Consider the following 16,442-nt stretch of genomic DNA (forward strand, 5'->3'; position numbering starts at 1 on the left):
TGCCAGGGCCCTGGGGCCTCGGTCTCAGCCTACTGGCTGCTGTTAGTCCCAAACCCACCGAGGCAGGCACCCGTCCCCCCTGAAACCTGCCAGCGACTGGAGGGAGCGGAGCACGTAGCTTTGCTGCCGTGGTCAGCCTTGCTCCAACTACGTGAGCATTAGTAAGCGGCACAAGCTGACTCTCAGCACCCTTGAACTTTTTTTTTTTTTCTCTTTTGTCTCTTTTTTTCCTCATTTTTTTTTGCTTTATTCCTTCTCCCTGAGCTCAGTGGCACGTGAGCGCTGAGCGTGTGCACCTCCGCACCGGGCGGAGGGGGAGAAGGGGCAGGGAGAACATCTTATGAATCCAGTTCTGCTCTGTTAAGATTCATTCTGGTACGACAATGGCTTTTTCTATTGAAATGCTTTGTGAAAGCCTTGCCTAATGATCTGCTACCTGGGGAAAGGTTAAATTCCTGGAAGATTTTCTCTGTTTGATGAAGAAAAAACAGTGCAATTATCCGGAATTCAAAGTGAGTTTTAGCCAGCTGTTAATAATACTGCGATTCTTCATGTTCTCATTACTCAGAAGTACTGTGGCCATCCCTAGTCATGGCAGTAAAATATTTATAGCATTCTCTTTTGGCCCTGTTTGTACTTATGGAGGGCTGGACATCACTCGAGGTCGTCTAAATGTGCTTCTTTTTGTGCTTTAGCCACCCATGACAGTACTCTTCTCATCTAACCGCAGCTGTCTGCGATGGAGATGCCCAGTTTAAGGCAGTCACCTCGGGAGGGGTCAGACGTGCCCTTTAACCACTAACAGTTGGGCATCTTGTGCAAACTGGTCATCAAGGCTCTGCTACAGTCACTGGAGAGACTGGTGCTTCCAGATTCACACCATCCTCAGAGAGCTGCCAAGGATGAAGGAGATAAATGGGCTTGATACCTGATCCTCTTGATAACCAAGAGTGGCCATATTAACAATCTGGCTTGATGCAGAGATCGGTTTGTTAGCAGTTTTCTGCTCCATGCAGCCTCGTTGCAGTCTGTGGGTCGGTTTGTGAGACCACTGGAAACCTGCGGGAGCAACCCCCAGACATCTGTGCGTTTCTCCTAGCTCTCTTCCCGATCGCTGAGGTTTCCAGCTTGGAAAGTCATGGCAGAACGCGAAATACACGTGGCATCTCTCGTCCAGGCGCATGGAAACAAAATAAGTGTCATGGGGAAAATATAATTTCACAGTGGCAGGCCCTGCGCTGGGATAAACAGACGGCTTGTTTCCTCTGGTGGATGCATGGAAAATCAATTCCCTGTCCTCTGCAGAGGCTCCTAAACGTGAACCAAATCCCCTCCTGTAGCACTTAAGAACTACAACTGTTTTGCACCAGCAAACAGGTTTCATTTCTAGCAGGAGAACCGCAGGGAACACCTTTTTGCTATCTTCATGCTGTCATTTAGGGGTCTATCTTATCCTCTTTATAGGAATCTCATTTCAAGTGCAGCTTTTTGCCCGGAGGTCTGAAGTAAATGAGTATTAAGTAACTGTATCTGTCTCTAATTCACTAAACATCCAGAGAAAACAGCTAATGTGCCTGAACCAGTGGGATGAATACATTAGATTAATCTAATTCAGCTACTTTTCACTCAAAAAACCAGTAGCGTTCAGAAAAAGATTGTGAAAGGGATTAGGAATTTCTTTTCCACATTTTTCCTTTCTTCTCCTTTCCATGACTTTGTTGCATTCCATTAAATGTTAGCTATTCAGTTAGCTTATTTCCTTGACCCTCCTTAAAATGTTGCTTTTGAAATAAGTTTATTCTTCTCAGACCTCAGAGCTGGCTCCGTATTCGCTGAGGTTTTCAGTGACCAGGAAAGGCGACAGAATAAACGCAGACGTACAGGCTGGGAGCAGCTTATCCCAACCGGAGCAAGCATCTCCTGGCTGTCACCATCTCGCTTGTACCTTGGTCCGGTGGTGCGGGCACGGGGAGTCTCTGAGCATCGCCCCTGGGCTTAGAGCAGCTCCCTGAGCAATGCGGTCACCTCCTCTCCATCCCCTTCAGCTCCCTCGGCCACGGCAGTGCATGCTAGCACCTTAGTGCCGTGGCATGTATGTATCCTCCGCTCCTTTATACCCCTCTTTATTGGAAATGTGTAGAGAGACCCAGAGCAGGTTGCCTACACCCTTCAGTTTGACAGCAAATTACTGGTAGCTGCCCTCGGTGAGTGTATTTCTCACTGCAGCTCAGCCTAGATCAGGGTTACCTCACTTTCTGGAGAGAACATCACGTGCAATCTTGTCAAAAGCCTTCAAAACCATCAAGGTACAAGACCTAAACGGCTGCTTTGCTGCCCGCAAGCCCTGCTCTCCTGTCAGTAGATTGCTTCAGTGTGATTTGTTCTTGACACATTCCTGTGGCTGTTGATCATCTCCTTATATTTTGTAAGTGCTGACAAGCAGCTTGATTATTTGTCCAAGTATTTTTCTGGGACCCGAAGCCGGTCTGCCTACTCCATAATTCCCCAGCGCCTCCTTCCCCTCTTCTGAAAGCGGAGCCCTCGGTCTGCCCTCCCCAGCCCCCTGGAACCTCCCCATCCCCGGTGGCTCCTCGCCGTCAAGTGGATGCATCTCCGAGGCTGCTTCAGGAAGCTCACGGAGTGTCCTGGGATGCAGTTCAACAGGCAGGGATGATTGAAAACACCACAGTTATCTAATTACTCTCTAACAAAATCTCCTCTTGCTGTCGCATGAGTTCTTATCCTGCAAACGCTGGCATTAGCTTCATCAGACATTTGATTGCGCTTGGGTTTTTAGGGAAGACAGAAGCAAAAAAAAAAAAGGTATTAAGCATTTTGGCTCTCCCAGCAGTGCCCTGTCACTCCTCCCTCAATAGTGCATCAGGTCTTTCTTTGGTGTCTGCTTCTCCTGCTGGCTGGTGCCCTGCTGCTCATCGAGGCCACAGCACGGCCTCGTGCCAGCCGGGGAGCTTTGGGACCGGCAGGTAGGGCACAAATCCCACAAAGACCCCAGGACGGCCACCCCAGCAGCAGGGCTTGGCCGTGCTGTCACCCTCCTCTCTCCCCGAGCTCAAGAGGTGGCACGAAGCTCCTCTTTCTGTGCACAGAGCAGAGGTTAGCCGGGTGCCTGGTGCCCACCTTGGAGGCTCTACTTGGTTATTGCTGGGGCTTGGTTACTGCTCAGGGGGCGGTGGGAGCCAAGAGCAGGCTGTGGTGGTGGACAGGAGAGGTGGACGAGAGCTGGGGTGGTGGTTTCCTCCTCTGCTCCCCAAGCAGTGCAGAGGTCTGCTCTGAAAGAAATGCAAGGCAGGATAAGCATGGAAAAGGCTGAACTGTCCTTGCCAAGAGCAGATGAAAAGAGATGTTATAAAGTCACTTGTCTCTGGTAACGCGGCCCCTAGCTCTGACACAGTGGTGGAGGGCATCCAAGTTTTATGCTGGAAGGAGATGAGCCCACACTTGGAATCCTATCCCGGTTTCAAAGGTCAGGTGCATTTCTGCGGTTACAGATGTCGTGGGGATGGCATTTGACCCTGGCTCATCCTACACAGAAGCCAAGGTCTGATGGACAGCGGGATCATTTGAACCTCCCTGGAACTAGCTTTCATTTGAATTACAAGCTGTTTTTTGTTTCTTCCCAGCCAGGTCTCTAGACAAACTCTATAACTTTGCTGACTGCTCTGGCCTTCACCTGATCTTTGCACTGAATGCTTTGCGCCGAAATCCCAACAACTCCTGGAACAGCTCCAACGCTCTCAGCCTGCTGAAGTACAGTGCCAGCAAGAAGTACAACATCTCCTGGGAGCTGGGCAACGGTGAGTGTGGGAACAGGAGGGTCACGGGAACAGAGCTTGCTGTAGCAGACAGGTATTCCCTTTTGGAAAAGGATATTTGCAAATCCCAGGATGTTTTGCCAATGTAGGTTCAGAGGGATTTAAAGGCCCCTGCTATAAGGCGGCACCATCGCTAAGACAGACCTGGCGCGTGTTTGCAGCTTAGCTGGATGTTTCCATCAGTTGGTATTAAACACATGAAATGCTTTTGCCCTGGCTACCGGGTTCAGCCGGTCCTGGGGTGGGCAGACCAGCAGCTGTATGGACTTGCGTGGTGGCTGCAGTGCCTGGGGAAGCGGGGTACCCTAGAGGGACAAGAGCATGACGCCAAGGAGCAGGTCCTTCACCCAACATACAGCAAAAGGGACATGGGAGGAGATGCTGGCACAGGAGAGCGAGAGATGGCCCTCATCCACACCTCTGAGGCTCTTTCTGCTGCCCCGCGGAGCAGGCAGGCAGCTCTGCGGAGCTCAAGCTGTGCGACAGCGTGTGAGCTGTGTGTCTCTCCGGAAGCGCGGATGAAGGAGCAGAGCTGGCAAGCCTTGCTTGTCTATTTTTATTTTCCCAGAGCCCAATAACTATCGGACCCTGATCGGCCGCTCGGTGAACGGCAGCCAGCTGGGGAAGGACTACATCCAGCTGAGAAGCCTGCTGCAGCTTATCCGCACTTATTCCAGAGCAAACCTCTATGGGCCAAACATTGGGAGGCCTAGAAAGAACGTCATCGCTCTCCTGGAAGGGTAAGTGATGTTGCTTTGATCAAGAAGAGATCAGAAACCTCTCCTGGGACTGATAGCCTTTGTAGCAGGTAGACTTGCTCTTTGGCTTCCCAATGTCCAAGAGCTGCCAGGGCAGAGAGGTTCTGTGCAGTTCAGCCACCGCAGTACCAGGGGCTTGGGGACATGGTCGTTTGTGCTGCTAAATTTCTACAGAGGTCCCTGGTGGAGTTTTGGGCTGGTCTGACTAATGCTCTCCCAAGTATTCCCAGTGTTTCCCAATTATAGGCAGACTGAGGTGCCCACCTTGTTTGGATGTGAAGATGACTCAGTGGTGCGGATGCAGGCTGCTGCATGCCTGTGGGCTTCAGGGCCAGGAGGTGGGTCCTGGCACCCCTTACCAGTGTAGATGTGGTCTCAGAGTCCTCCTGGACAAATTGCTTTGCTCTTCCACTTTGGTGGCTGCTTCTCCCCGTGCTTTCTCCATCTGTGTAGAGGGAGAACCTGTAGCAACTTTCTTCGCTGGCCAAGCCCTCTGCTCCTTCCTAGGAGAATTGGCATGTCCCTAGTTTGGGGAGGCCAGCGGTGGAGAAGGAATGGTGACAGTGAGGGACGCAGACACCTGGAGGTGACATTGGACAGCTACAGGAACCAGGGAGGTGTGGGAGCCTGCTGGCAGCAGGAATTGGGACTGTGCAGCTCGAAGACCTTGCAGCAGAGGGGAAATTCCCTGCAGGACTGTAAACAGAAACTCCAGTGCAGAGGGCTGGGCAGGGGGAGGTGTGGAAGGGATTCTGCTGGGAGCAAAGCTGGGTCTAGCATTCATTAACATCTGCATGAATGATCTGGCAGAAACAATAAACAGCACACTGATGCAGTCCCCGGCGAGGCGGGGAGGGAGCCAGGGCCAGATTCTCAGCTCTGCTGCAGCAGCACAAAGAGACCATAAAGCTGGTGGAACCAGCTGCGACGCCAGCATCCCTCCCGCTGATGAAAGTGGGGGAGCAGCCCCTGCGCCCACCCCACGGCTGATGCTACATGGGCGCATCACTCATCAGATCCCCGGCGTTCGGTATGGCGCGGGGGGAGTTACAAAATGTTGTGGTAGCCTTGATCAGCAGGAAATCTATTAGCGCCGGGAGGAGCGGGCTGAGTAAGGAAAACAACAGGGATGAGAGCCAAGAAGCTCTTAGAGAAAGGGAAGTCCTACTGCTGCGTTTGCCCTCCGTGCACCGCAGCCGGGTCCCAGGGAAAAGGGGTTGGAAGAGCCGAGTCGCACGGCCAGGGTGGTCCGGCAGCTCTGCGTTGCCGGAGCCGTGCTCTGGCTGACGGCGACCCCGGGAGCAAGGCTGTAGCGTACAGTCCGATGGAGAGGATGGCAGAGAAACACCATCTCGAACGAAAGGGAAGGAAGGTAAGAGCTAGTGTTTGAGCAGCCCTGGTTGATGGGATGGCGGGGGCTCTCCAGACCCTCACGTTGGTCTGAAAGAGCTGTAATGAGTGTACCTGCTCTCCAAGCTATATGCTGTTTCTCTGCTGCCATCCCTGCCTGTCATGGTGACACTGGTCCACAGGTGCTCGAAGTGATTTCCCTCTCTCATGGAGAAACCGTGTGTCCTGCACTCCAGACCCTGGCGTCTGCCGCTCATGGCGAGCGGCACGTGCCTGCATGGCCTCACAGCCCACGGGGTCCTGTGAAACAGGAGCTGCTTGTCTTTCCACATAAAGACCCCATTATTACCAGGCAGGGCGTAGAGAGGAGGAACAAGTCTGATTACACAAAGACAAAGGGCTAAACACTCATTTACAGTATTTGGAAATGGAGTTGCAAAAGGACAAACAAATAAACCCCAGTGCCTAAGCTGCTTGACAGCATGAGCTTTATTCCCAGCAGCTCCCTGAGGTCTCTTCAGTACGGTTAGTGCTCTCGGTTAGTGCTACCGAGAGCTCTGCCTTCTGCAGGAGCATCACGGAACTGGTCAATGGGATGTGGCTCAGCATGTGCCTGGAGCTGTCATGGCCAGGACGTGCCTCTCGGCATCCTGACTGAGCCCCACACAGTCAGCACGCAGGAGAGAGGAGAAGGAATTGAGGAAGGTGCTCTCAATGGCAAGCCTGCTGTCCGCCTTGCTAGACCACCACAAATGGTCTATGTAGTGCTCACAGTAGCATGAAGGCTCCAGAGCAAATAAAGTGTGTGTGGTTAAGAGTCCTGATGATGTGAAATCTGCAAAGTTTCACTCTTATTTCAAAAAACGTGATGAACAGCAGAAGTCAGCCAGGTAGGAAGAGATATGCTGAGTGGAAGATTATGACTCAAGTGTTAAGTAAAGATGGAGGGGAGAGATGAGACACCTCAGAGCAGAAGACGGGATGTGTGGATAAGTCTGCCAGGCAAGCAGTGCCCTGTTAGACAAAGTGAGGAAGCGAGTTTTGGTGGGGGAAGTAATGGAAATGAGCTGAGATGGGAGAGGAGAGCTCAGAGAGGCCCAGGGAGTGTGATCTCCAACAGCAGAAGCTGGAGTTTGATGTTCTCCAGGGAAAGCCTCTAGAGTTACCTGAGGTGCTGAAACACTCAGAATTGTCTCACTGTGAAGCACTACTTAAAATTACATTTTCTTGTTGCTGTTGCATGCTCTGTGTTCCAAACACTGTAGTCTATTGTTTAACAATGATCTCAAGTAACCAAGATAAACTTTTTCTTTACGTTTAAACTATGTCCTGCAATAATGGTAGTGCCAACATGAATTGGGCATCGCACTCTGCCGTGCACCAGGCTCTGCCTGTCTCAGTGGTGGGAGATGGGCACCTCCAGGGCCATTCTGACCCAATCCTAGGGCTTGTCCTCCAGGGCAGGGTGGGACTGAACCCCTCCTGGGATGCCACCTTTCTCTGGGGTCTGCTAGACAGGCTAGATGATGAGTGCAGATCAGGCACCTGATGGTTTGCAGGATGTGGGGCTCTGTGCACGCTGTCCCACTGCAAAGACTGTCCCTAGGCAGGTGACACTGAGCTGTGCTGGGTGAAACCTATGCACTTTCTGATGCTGGAGGTAGGGATATGGTGAGGGGAGGAGAGCCCTGCCTGAAAGGCAGCAGCACGGGCTTTGCACGCCCTTCACCGCTGAGTTATTGCTCCTGAGTTCTTGCACCATCCTGCACGGTGCAATGTCTCAGAGCAGCCACAGAGCGTATCCATGTCGCACTGAGCTGGCAAGTCCTGGAGACTGGACCAGCACCGCTACTGCTGGTGCAAGGACGGGCTCTGCAGTGATGGAACATTGCTCCGATGGCTGGAGCCTGCTGTGCGGGAGGCTAGGAATGGTGTCTTGTGAATGCACAGGTGCAAGAGGGAATTTGTCCAGACACAACCAACAGTTGAGTTTGATGAGGTGTTAATTAGACCATTCATGCAGCCTGAGCTGTTGGAGAGCAGACCACGTTAGCTACCTACTGCGTCTGCGGGTACAGGAATCCCAGAACTGCTCAGAATTTGCTTGGGGAAAAAATTGTGAGATTCTAAGGAATTAACATAGATTTTAACAGCAGATCAGGAATCAGACACAAAGGTTAATGCATGACTGAATCACACACTCAGTGCTGGAAGAGAAGAAACACGAGGGAAAGCTATTAGGAAGAAGAGATGCTAACACGTGTTAAAGCTCAGAACATTTGGTACAAAACTTAGGCCAGCACGTCTGGGCAGATTTGGCTGGGGCCTCTCATGACCTGTTGTTCCTCAGCTGGTGTAGCCTAGTTTTTGCCACCGGACATTCACAAGTGTTGGGGAGCTGCAGTGCCAGGAGGATAAGGACTGGTGGGCACTTGTGTCCACACTAGGCTGACTGTTGATGTTCTGTGGCCACTTTGGGTCCTGAGCCTGCCAAGCCACCAGAGAAGTGAAAATCTGTCTTGTCTGGAGCTAGAGCCTTTCCCTACCTCCTCATCCAACAGCTCCCACAGGAGCCACCAGACGTGCTGCCTCCTTGGCTTTCTGTCTGCCCTTTTTCCAGCCTTCTTGCTGCTGCTGTCACCATTGCACATCCACCCTCTGGTCACAAAGCCACAGCAGCAGCTCTGGCCAGGTGGCAGCAGCAGACAAGAAAGCATCCACATATCAGTCCTTACCTCACAAGGTACAAGAGTTTCTCATCCTTCATGATTTTACTGCCTCCTACTCCTGATTTGTAGCACCTGTGGAGAGTTAACCAGCCGTCTGGGTCACTTTGTCTCCTTTTGGTGATGATGTCATCCTATGGTGCTCTGAAAGGAGCCCATAAAGGTGAGGAAGAACATTTATCAATGGTAATGATGCCCTTCCTTCCTGCTAGCTGTGGACATGGTAGGGTCGGGAGGGGGCATGGAGATGATGTCTTGATTATCTGTGGGCAGCCCAGGTAGGAGTCAGGCTAAAACCTGTCCCAGGCCTCAGCCCTGACCCCTGCATCCACAAATCAGCCCCAAGGCCAGGTTCCCATGTTGGTCCTTATGTGATGGAGAGAGATCTTAGCTTATAGCTCATGAAATGGCACAGGCTGTACACTTGGGGTCCAACATAACCAGAGGCCAAAGCAAAATCAAGGTGCAAAAGATGGGAAAGTCTTTGGTGCTATTTTTACGATGACTGCCTATGCTTTGTGTCTATGCCATCACGAGGATGAAGAGGGCTGTGGCTGTCTGAGCAGGTCAGTGCACATCAGTCGGTCCAGGAGTTGCTTTTTATCTGCTAATTGTTCTGGAGCAGCAGCCAAAGAAAGTGTATGGACAGAGCTTGTTTATTTAAATTCAAGTAGGTAAGAGAAACAAGGAGAGCCTGGAGTAGGTGGTATCCAGCAGAGGGAAGGACTCTGAGGTGGGTTTCAGGAAGAAATGTAGGTATTTGTCCTGTCCTCTTGCTGACAAGGACTTCTGCCCTGTTTGACACAGGGGACTTTGTAAGCACTGCATTTTTTTAGAAGCTGTTTTGGCTGTTTGACTTCCTTTAAAAAGTACATCCTTGCTGTATTGGTCTAAGGCTCTTCAACGATGCCGCAGAGGCGAGCGCATCTCCGTCAGCAGAGCCAGAAGCTTCACCCTTATGCAAGCTACCACAAGGCTGGTGGCACAGGCTGTACCGGGACACTGAATAGGTCCAGAGAAAGAACTTTGTGTGAAAAATCAAGCCACAAGACAAGCAACATTAAACTAATGATACAAAGGGAGGAGGAGGTCACTGCAGCGTGAACTCAGGCTCTGGTAGCATTGAACTTACGAGCAAATCCATTCATAAATACATTGAAATGAGGTGCGAAGGACGTGATGAGGCATTTTGTGGTTGGTTATGTAGCAGGGTCAAGGATCTGAGATATAAGTAAGGGATTTAGCTATTGCTCTTTCAGGATGAAAGAGTTAAGGTAGTCGTTGCTGAAACTTCATCTGGATGGCTGGAATACCAAAATCGTGGTCACCTGTGTAGGAAGAACAAAATGGGTAAGAAAAGACATAGATGAGATTATGCCACTGTATCAGTACACGGTGTACCTTCATCCTGATTTCTATCTACAATCTTAGTCATTTCATCTCGGAAAAGATGTGATAGAACCAGGAGGGCTACAGGGAGAGGAGCCAAGGATGTGCGGAGGTATGTGATATCTTGATGTGAGAAGAGATTAAATAGGCCGTGCTTCTTTGGCGCAGAAGACAGACAGCTCAGAGGGAATGTTACCGAGGCCCAGGAGCCTGTGAATGATGTATATTTTCCACAGTGCAGAAAGCAGTTTGGAAGGAAGCTTTGGAAAGGAGGAGGAAGCTTTTTCAAGTGGTATGTGATGGCATTGTAGAAGTCATTGTCACAGGGTGTGGTGGAGGCCAGAGGTGTGTGTTCAGAAAGGGACTGGACAAATCAATGGTGGGAAAAAGTATCAGTGGTAATGCAACATCATGGTCCAAATGCAACCTCCAGAGTCCCTGGAGTGCAGATTACCAAGGCTGGGAGGGTCAGTCTGGGACATAAAGCCCTCTTTGCTAGAAGACTTGGGCAGCCCTACCGTACATCAGGTTGGTTGAAGAAAGGTGATGCTGAGCAGAGAGAGAATACTATATAGCAGCAGGTTCATACATAGTCCCCACCAGGGTCTGTTCCCCAAAATGAAATCCCTGTCTGAAATCTGGCCCTGCAGGTCAAAGACTTTGCAGCAGCTGGGATGAGTTTGGTCTGGTACCTGTCTCTGCTGATGCAGGTATTTGATTCTTCTAACTGAAGAAGTTAGCAAGTGAAGCCTGTGCTTTACTCCCCCTCACCAACCAATTCAGACAGAAGATAAAGCTATTTCTACCCCTCACTGTTGGCTGAAAGGGCAGAGATCTGCCACCCAGCTCTAGGGATCCACCACGACACCACGGGCAGGCCAGTGTTGCTCCTACATTTGGGGATTGAGGGGGGTCAGTTTGCTTTTGTAGTCCCTCAGGGAGTAGCAGATGAAATAACCCGTGTTTGTGAAGTCCAGCACCCAGGAGTCAGATGATGATGCTAACGCACCTGGGAGCCTGTGCATCGGTAACTTGTCTCCTTGTGCAGCTGCATTCTTTGTTACACTTTTTTTTTTGTTGTTATTACTTAAAGGATGACAATCTGCAATTACCCACATGGGAAAGAGATTTCCAAAGGCAGATGGCTCTTTAAAGTATCAGGAACAAGCCTAGGAAGTTCCAGTGGCTGGAAGCTGAAGCCAGACACATTCAGATGAGAAATAACATACTTGGAGGCTAATTAACCATGGGAGCAATTTGGTTAAGGTCGCAGGATGTGCTCCATGACTGGCAAGTATTGAATCAGGACAGGAGATCTGTTTCAGAGATGTGCCCACATTCATGTGAAAATTGCGGTCCTGGGAGATGTGGCTTTGGGAGATGCTCCAGGAAAGGTCAAATTTGAGCCGTGGTTTCACAATACAGAGTTGTGGTGTCAGTACCATCTCGTGGTGTTGGAGTTCTCCTGCCCCACTCTCCCACAGCGCATTCCTGACCTGTGTCCCACCTTGTGCTAGTATTACCATTTCTGGGACAGAGCTGTGAACTGTTTGGGTGACTAAGCAACACTAAATTACATTTTTATCAGTGCTTGTTTAAAAAAAAAAAGCTTGAGCCTCTGTTCTAGCTCAACACAGGCCCCACAAGTAGTAATGCTGGCACGGGATGCTGGCACACGGGCGGCTGCAAGGGTAAGGAGATGGACATATCTGAGCTCAGTGACTTTGTCTAATCGTCAGTATCACAAACTCCCTGCCCGAGGCTCCTGTTCCTCTGACATGTCCTGTTTTCCCACGTAGAGATGCTGCCCCAACAGATTTTGAGCACTTTTACATTTGTCCAGGTTTCTGATGTGTGAAAGTCCTGCCAGGGACACCACACGGGCATGCCCTGGGGCTGCCACCCACCCGAATTTCTGGGCATCGCTGCAGGAGTTGCCCACGTTGCCTGCACAGCACGGGCTCAGCTTGTCCCACTGCTCCTGGCGGGGGGCGGGGGGGGGATTTACTGCACAGGCGCTGCGCGGTCCATTGGTGCTTACAGAGAAAGGCCAATGCGTAGGAAAATGGCAGATTTATTGCCATCTGTGCAGCACATGTGCAGGGACCTGAGCCCTCCCGGAAGCGTCTGGTTTGCTCTGCCTGCCCTGCGCTGCTCACACGGACATCGCGCAGTCCAGGAAATCCTGGATAAAAAGTGCCAGCGCTGGTCGTTTGGGCCGTATGGATCTTCACTGGCCTCAAAATCTGTGGTCTGAGCAGCACAGGTGCTACAGGAATAAAGGGATTAGTAACATCTGTATTCCTAAAAAAAGGGTATTTGCATACCTGAGCATTACTGCATCTCCACCTGCCCTGGGCTTTCATCTCTTGCTCGTGCAGTACCACTTGTTGGCTGTTGAGCTGCTCTAGGTTCCCTTTGGAGGGTAGAGACCATTGTCCGAGTCATCTGGGGTGCTCCAGGCGCAACTTCACCGTTAAGGCAGGACTTGAAGTTTTACCAGGAACATTTGAACTTCATCGTGCAAAAATCTCAATAAAAGGAAAAAGAAAGAGGGGAGGGGAGGGGCATGGAAAGCAAAATTTGAGCTAGGTATGCATCTTTTATGGTAAAATTTGAAAATGACCAGAACTAACCGATTTGTTTTGCTCTTATGGAGACAGAAGAGGAACACTAAGCAAGCCAGGGCCTTTTCTGTCCTGCTTTTTGTCTGCACTGTGGTGCCTGTGTCCTTGAACAACATTTTCTCAGGAGCTTTTAAACAACAGGTCACTTGGCTTCCTAGAGACGTGGGAGATGGGACAGATGGATGTCCTGCTTCTGCTGCTCCAGGGATGCTGGAGGTTATACCCAGGGTTTGTTTTGCTTTTCAGCCCCTGCTCAAAGACCGCTGCAGCAGGTGTGTTTGCAGCAGGGCTGTGGGCACTGTGGAAGGGGCGAGGAAAACCGAAGAACTTCTTCCTCCGAGCTCAGTCTGCTCATGGTTTTGGACTGTGAGTGGAGAATGCCAAGCTGAGCCTGGAGTGGTGATTTAGTAAAGTCCAGGATGGTTTATTTTGCAGCCAGAACAAAAAGCATTTGAGGTCAGAAAGCAAGCTGGGCTAATCTTCAAACCCAATTGCAATATATCGATCTTCAAACCCAATATAGATTGTGTTCATAATTTCAGCTTAGAGTTCATTAGTTCACTCTTGTGTGCCTTGTGCATTACACTTCAGGCAGCAGTCCCTGTACTGAGCATTTAAAACCTGGGACCTGGGTTTTTTGATCCCTTTGGCATATTTCTGCACACTTAGCTTTGTAGAGCAGCAGCCTCTCGATCGCAGTGTTTGCAAAGTCCCCTTTTCCTTTTGAGCCAGATGAGCTGTGTGAGATGCGCGGAGTTTGCACCTCACTGGGGCTGGTCCAGCTGGACTCCTCGTCCTGCCAAGCTGGGGAGGAACCATCCCCAAACCACCGCCCTGGCACTGACCTGACCCTCAAGAGACATGTAAAAGCATTTCTGAGAGGCGAGCCCGGGAACCGACGCTCACAGCACCGCGAGGCAGCAGAATCAGGGACGCATCAGTGCTGTGGGGTTTTACAGCATGTTATTGTTTTTCCATTTCTAATTGTATCTCTTCCCTCTCTGTCCACAGCGATTTATTACCGCTGTCTTTGCCAGTGTCCTCTTCTGCTTCACAGGGTCCAGCTGCCCTTTTGTCCCAGTCTATAATTGACCATCGTCATTAATTTAAAGTCAGAATGATTGTTTCCGAGCTATATTTAGCCTAAAGTTTGCTGCTCTTGTTTCAGACCTGATTAGAGGCTCATGTGCCGCAAAGCTTGCTGCTCTTCCCTTCCATAACAACTGGTCTGATAAAAGGTCTCATCTCTCCTCACAAACCTTCCCTTTCCTTCCCCACCCTCGATCATGGGGCTGTCCTGGGGGATTCATCCCTGTGTCCTGTTGGAGTCAGGACAATTGTGTGATTCCTGTTGTATTCCCGGAACCCCTGTGCATCAAAGAGCAGACCGAGACGATGCAGCATGGGTTTCTTTCTCGTCACACTCACTTGCTCAAGCCAGTGCCTCCTGCCATGTGTGTACATTATCACTTCCAAAATGCATCAGCTACACAGCGCATGTTACACCACTGAACAGAAAAGCGAGCCTGTCCAGCTGCTCTGTGCCTTTGTGTGTTTTCATAGCTTTCATAGGGTGCTCCTAAGCCTAAGAATAGAGTGACTGCTTGGGCTTCCTCCTGGGAGCTGCAGTTTTTCCAAGGTGCAGTTTGGGTTGCTGGAGCAGGGAGCCGGGGAGGGACCGTCTTGGATGGCAGCTAGCCTGTGCTAGAGGCTGCTGCTGGGGTAGTCACATGCGGTCCCCAAAATTAGCAATTGCTTTGGTTTTGGCATCGGCAGCATAAACAGATACACCTGTGTGGCCTCAGGTCTAGCTCAAATAGGAGCTGTCTGGAGGAGGTGTATTTTCTTTAAGATAGTTGGGTCATAAGCCATCAGGAGACCAATACAGATACATATAACTCACTGTAACCTTGTGCAGGGAAGGGCTCTGGTTAGTCACAGGAGCAGGACAGACCACAAGTGCACCCAGGTCAGAATCCCATCAGTTTGCTAGCAGCCAATGCCAAAGAAAGCATAAAAAAAAAAGGGAAGTATGTAGCAGTACTAGTCCAGCCTTTCCTCCCATTCTCCAATGCTCAGGGTCTTCCTGAGGTGGAAGTGGCATCTTTGCATCCAATAGCTTTGCTGGGTTTTTTTCTTCCATTTTCTTCCATTTCCCTTGCTGAGGAGCAAGGAGCTCCTCAGCTTAAACACATGTTGAGTGAAGAAGTGTCTCCCTTTGAGATGGGCATTTAAAACGTTTTCTTTATTTGCTGTTGAGTGTTGTTGCAGTCGTAGAAGTAGGTACATACCCCCAGATCTTGTTCCTGAAATGCTGTTGTGCTCAGAGAGCTCTCCCTACGTGCCCCACAATGATGCTCAGAGCTCTGGGTTTCACTCCATTATTCTCAGCTGTGCTTGCTGCAAGCATCTGTATTAAGCGTAATTTATTCCTTCCATTTAAGGATGCAAAGGTTTCATTAGAAAGGGTCTGTGAGTGTGGTGACTGCCTTTGGTATCCTGTGATGAAGGATGGGCATTGGTTGTTTTAGGACTTCCCCTGTGACAACATTGGGCTTATCTGGTTTCTTCCTCTGTTTCCCATAGGTTCATGAAAGTGGCTGGCAGCACGGTGGATGCTGTTACCTGGCAACAGTAGGTATTCACCATTCCTTCTACTTTCCGACACTAATTGCGGTGATCAGAGGATGCTGGGAGCAGAGATGATGCGCTGTCTGGGTGTGAAAGGGGGCAGATGTGTGACAGCCACCTCCTCTGTCCTCCTGCTGCATTTAAATAAGCAAAAGAGGCTCTGCCCCTCCTTCGGGAGCCTCTTGAGCAAATACAAGAGGGGATGTATTAATCTTCACCACTGCAGCCGAGACAGAGGCTAAAAATACCACTGCCAGCATGCCTGGCCTGCCTGATGGCTGGAAACAAAGCCCTGCGCTGGACCTCTGAGTCCCCAGAGGCAGCTGGGAGGCCAAGGAGCTCCGGTGGTGGCTGGGTGGGGACAACAGGGAAGAAAAAAGCCACATGTGACAGGTGTATGGGACTATCTGAAAGCCCTTTTCCTTCCACCCCAACCACTCTCTCCCTGCAACCGCTGGCCTGAAGCTAAGCTGGCCTGGCCCAGAGGAGGGAGAGGCAGCTTAGTCCAATGGTAAATGCGTAATGCCCCAGTGCCCACTCCATTCTGTAAGGGTCTCGGATGTCTGTAGATGCTGTCCTACACTGCAGGTGGAGCCCCAGGAGCAGACGTTGACAAAAAGAGGGTGAACATCCAAGATCCAGGTCCCCACTGAGGCTGCCAAAGAGATGCTGATACCTGATTTTCCTCCTGGTTCCTACACGTGCTGCAGCTCAGAAGAGCAAAGCAAGCTCTGAGCTGTAGCACTGAGCGCGACAGGCACCAAGTGGAGGGAAAGGTTTTATTACCTGGGGGAAAACCCGTAAACATCTTTTTACTCCTCTTATTTCCAACTGCCCCAGCCTGCACACTGTGGCCAGAGGCAGGCTCCCCAGCAGGCTGTGGCTCCCTGCAGCGGCAGTGCCAATGCCAGTGCAAAGGTGAGGCAGTGTGCAAGCACAGCAGCGACCCACAGAAGTGATAGAAAAAGGGCTTGTGGGGCAGGCAGGACTCTTCCCTCCCACAGAAAGGACACGTTTCAGAGACAGGCATTCACTGGAGCAAAAGCCATGGTGAGATTCGCCCTGTCCCCAGGAAAAATGGGTTTGCTCTGACACCGCATTTGACTTCCCACACAGGGTTACTGGCCT

General features: G+C 50.7%; 1 protein-coding gene across 1 annotated transcript in view; it reads left to right on the forward strand.

The window, feature by feature from the left end:
• The window catches only part of HPSE2 (heparanase 2 (inactive)), a 112,013-nt gene that overhangs the window by 70,334 nt on the left and 25,237 nt on the right, over positions 1–16,442 (forward strand). Inside the window, exons 4-6 of the mRNA XM_054206196.1 lie at positions 3,642–3,815; positions 4,402–4,573; positions 15,270–15,317. Coding sequence (XP_054062171.1) covers positions 3,642–3,815; positions 4,402–4,573; positions 15,270–15,317 — 394 coding nt within the window. The remainder of the gene's footprint in view (positions 1–3,641; positions 3,816–4,401; positions 4,574–15,269; positions 15,318–16,442) is intronic.

Source organism: Rissa tridactyla, chromosome 6, assembly GCF_028500815.1.
Source record: "Rissa tridactyla isolate bRisTri1 chromosome 6, bRisTri1.patW.cur.20221130, whole genome shotgun sequence".
NCBI lineage: Eukaryota > Metazoa > Chordata > Aves > Charadriiformes > Laridae > Rissa > Rissa tridactyla.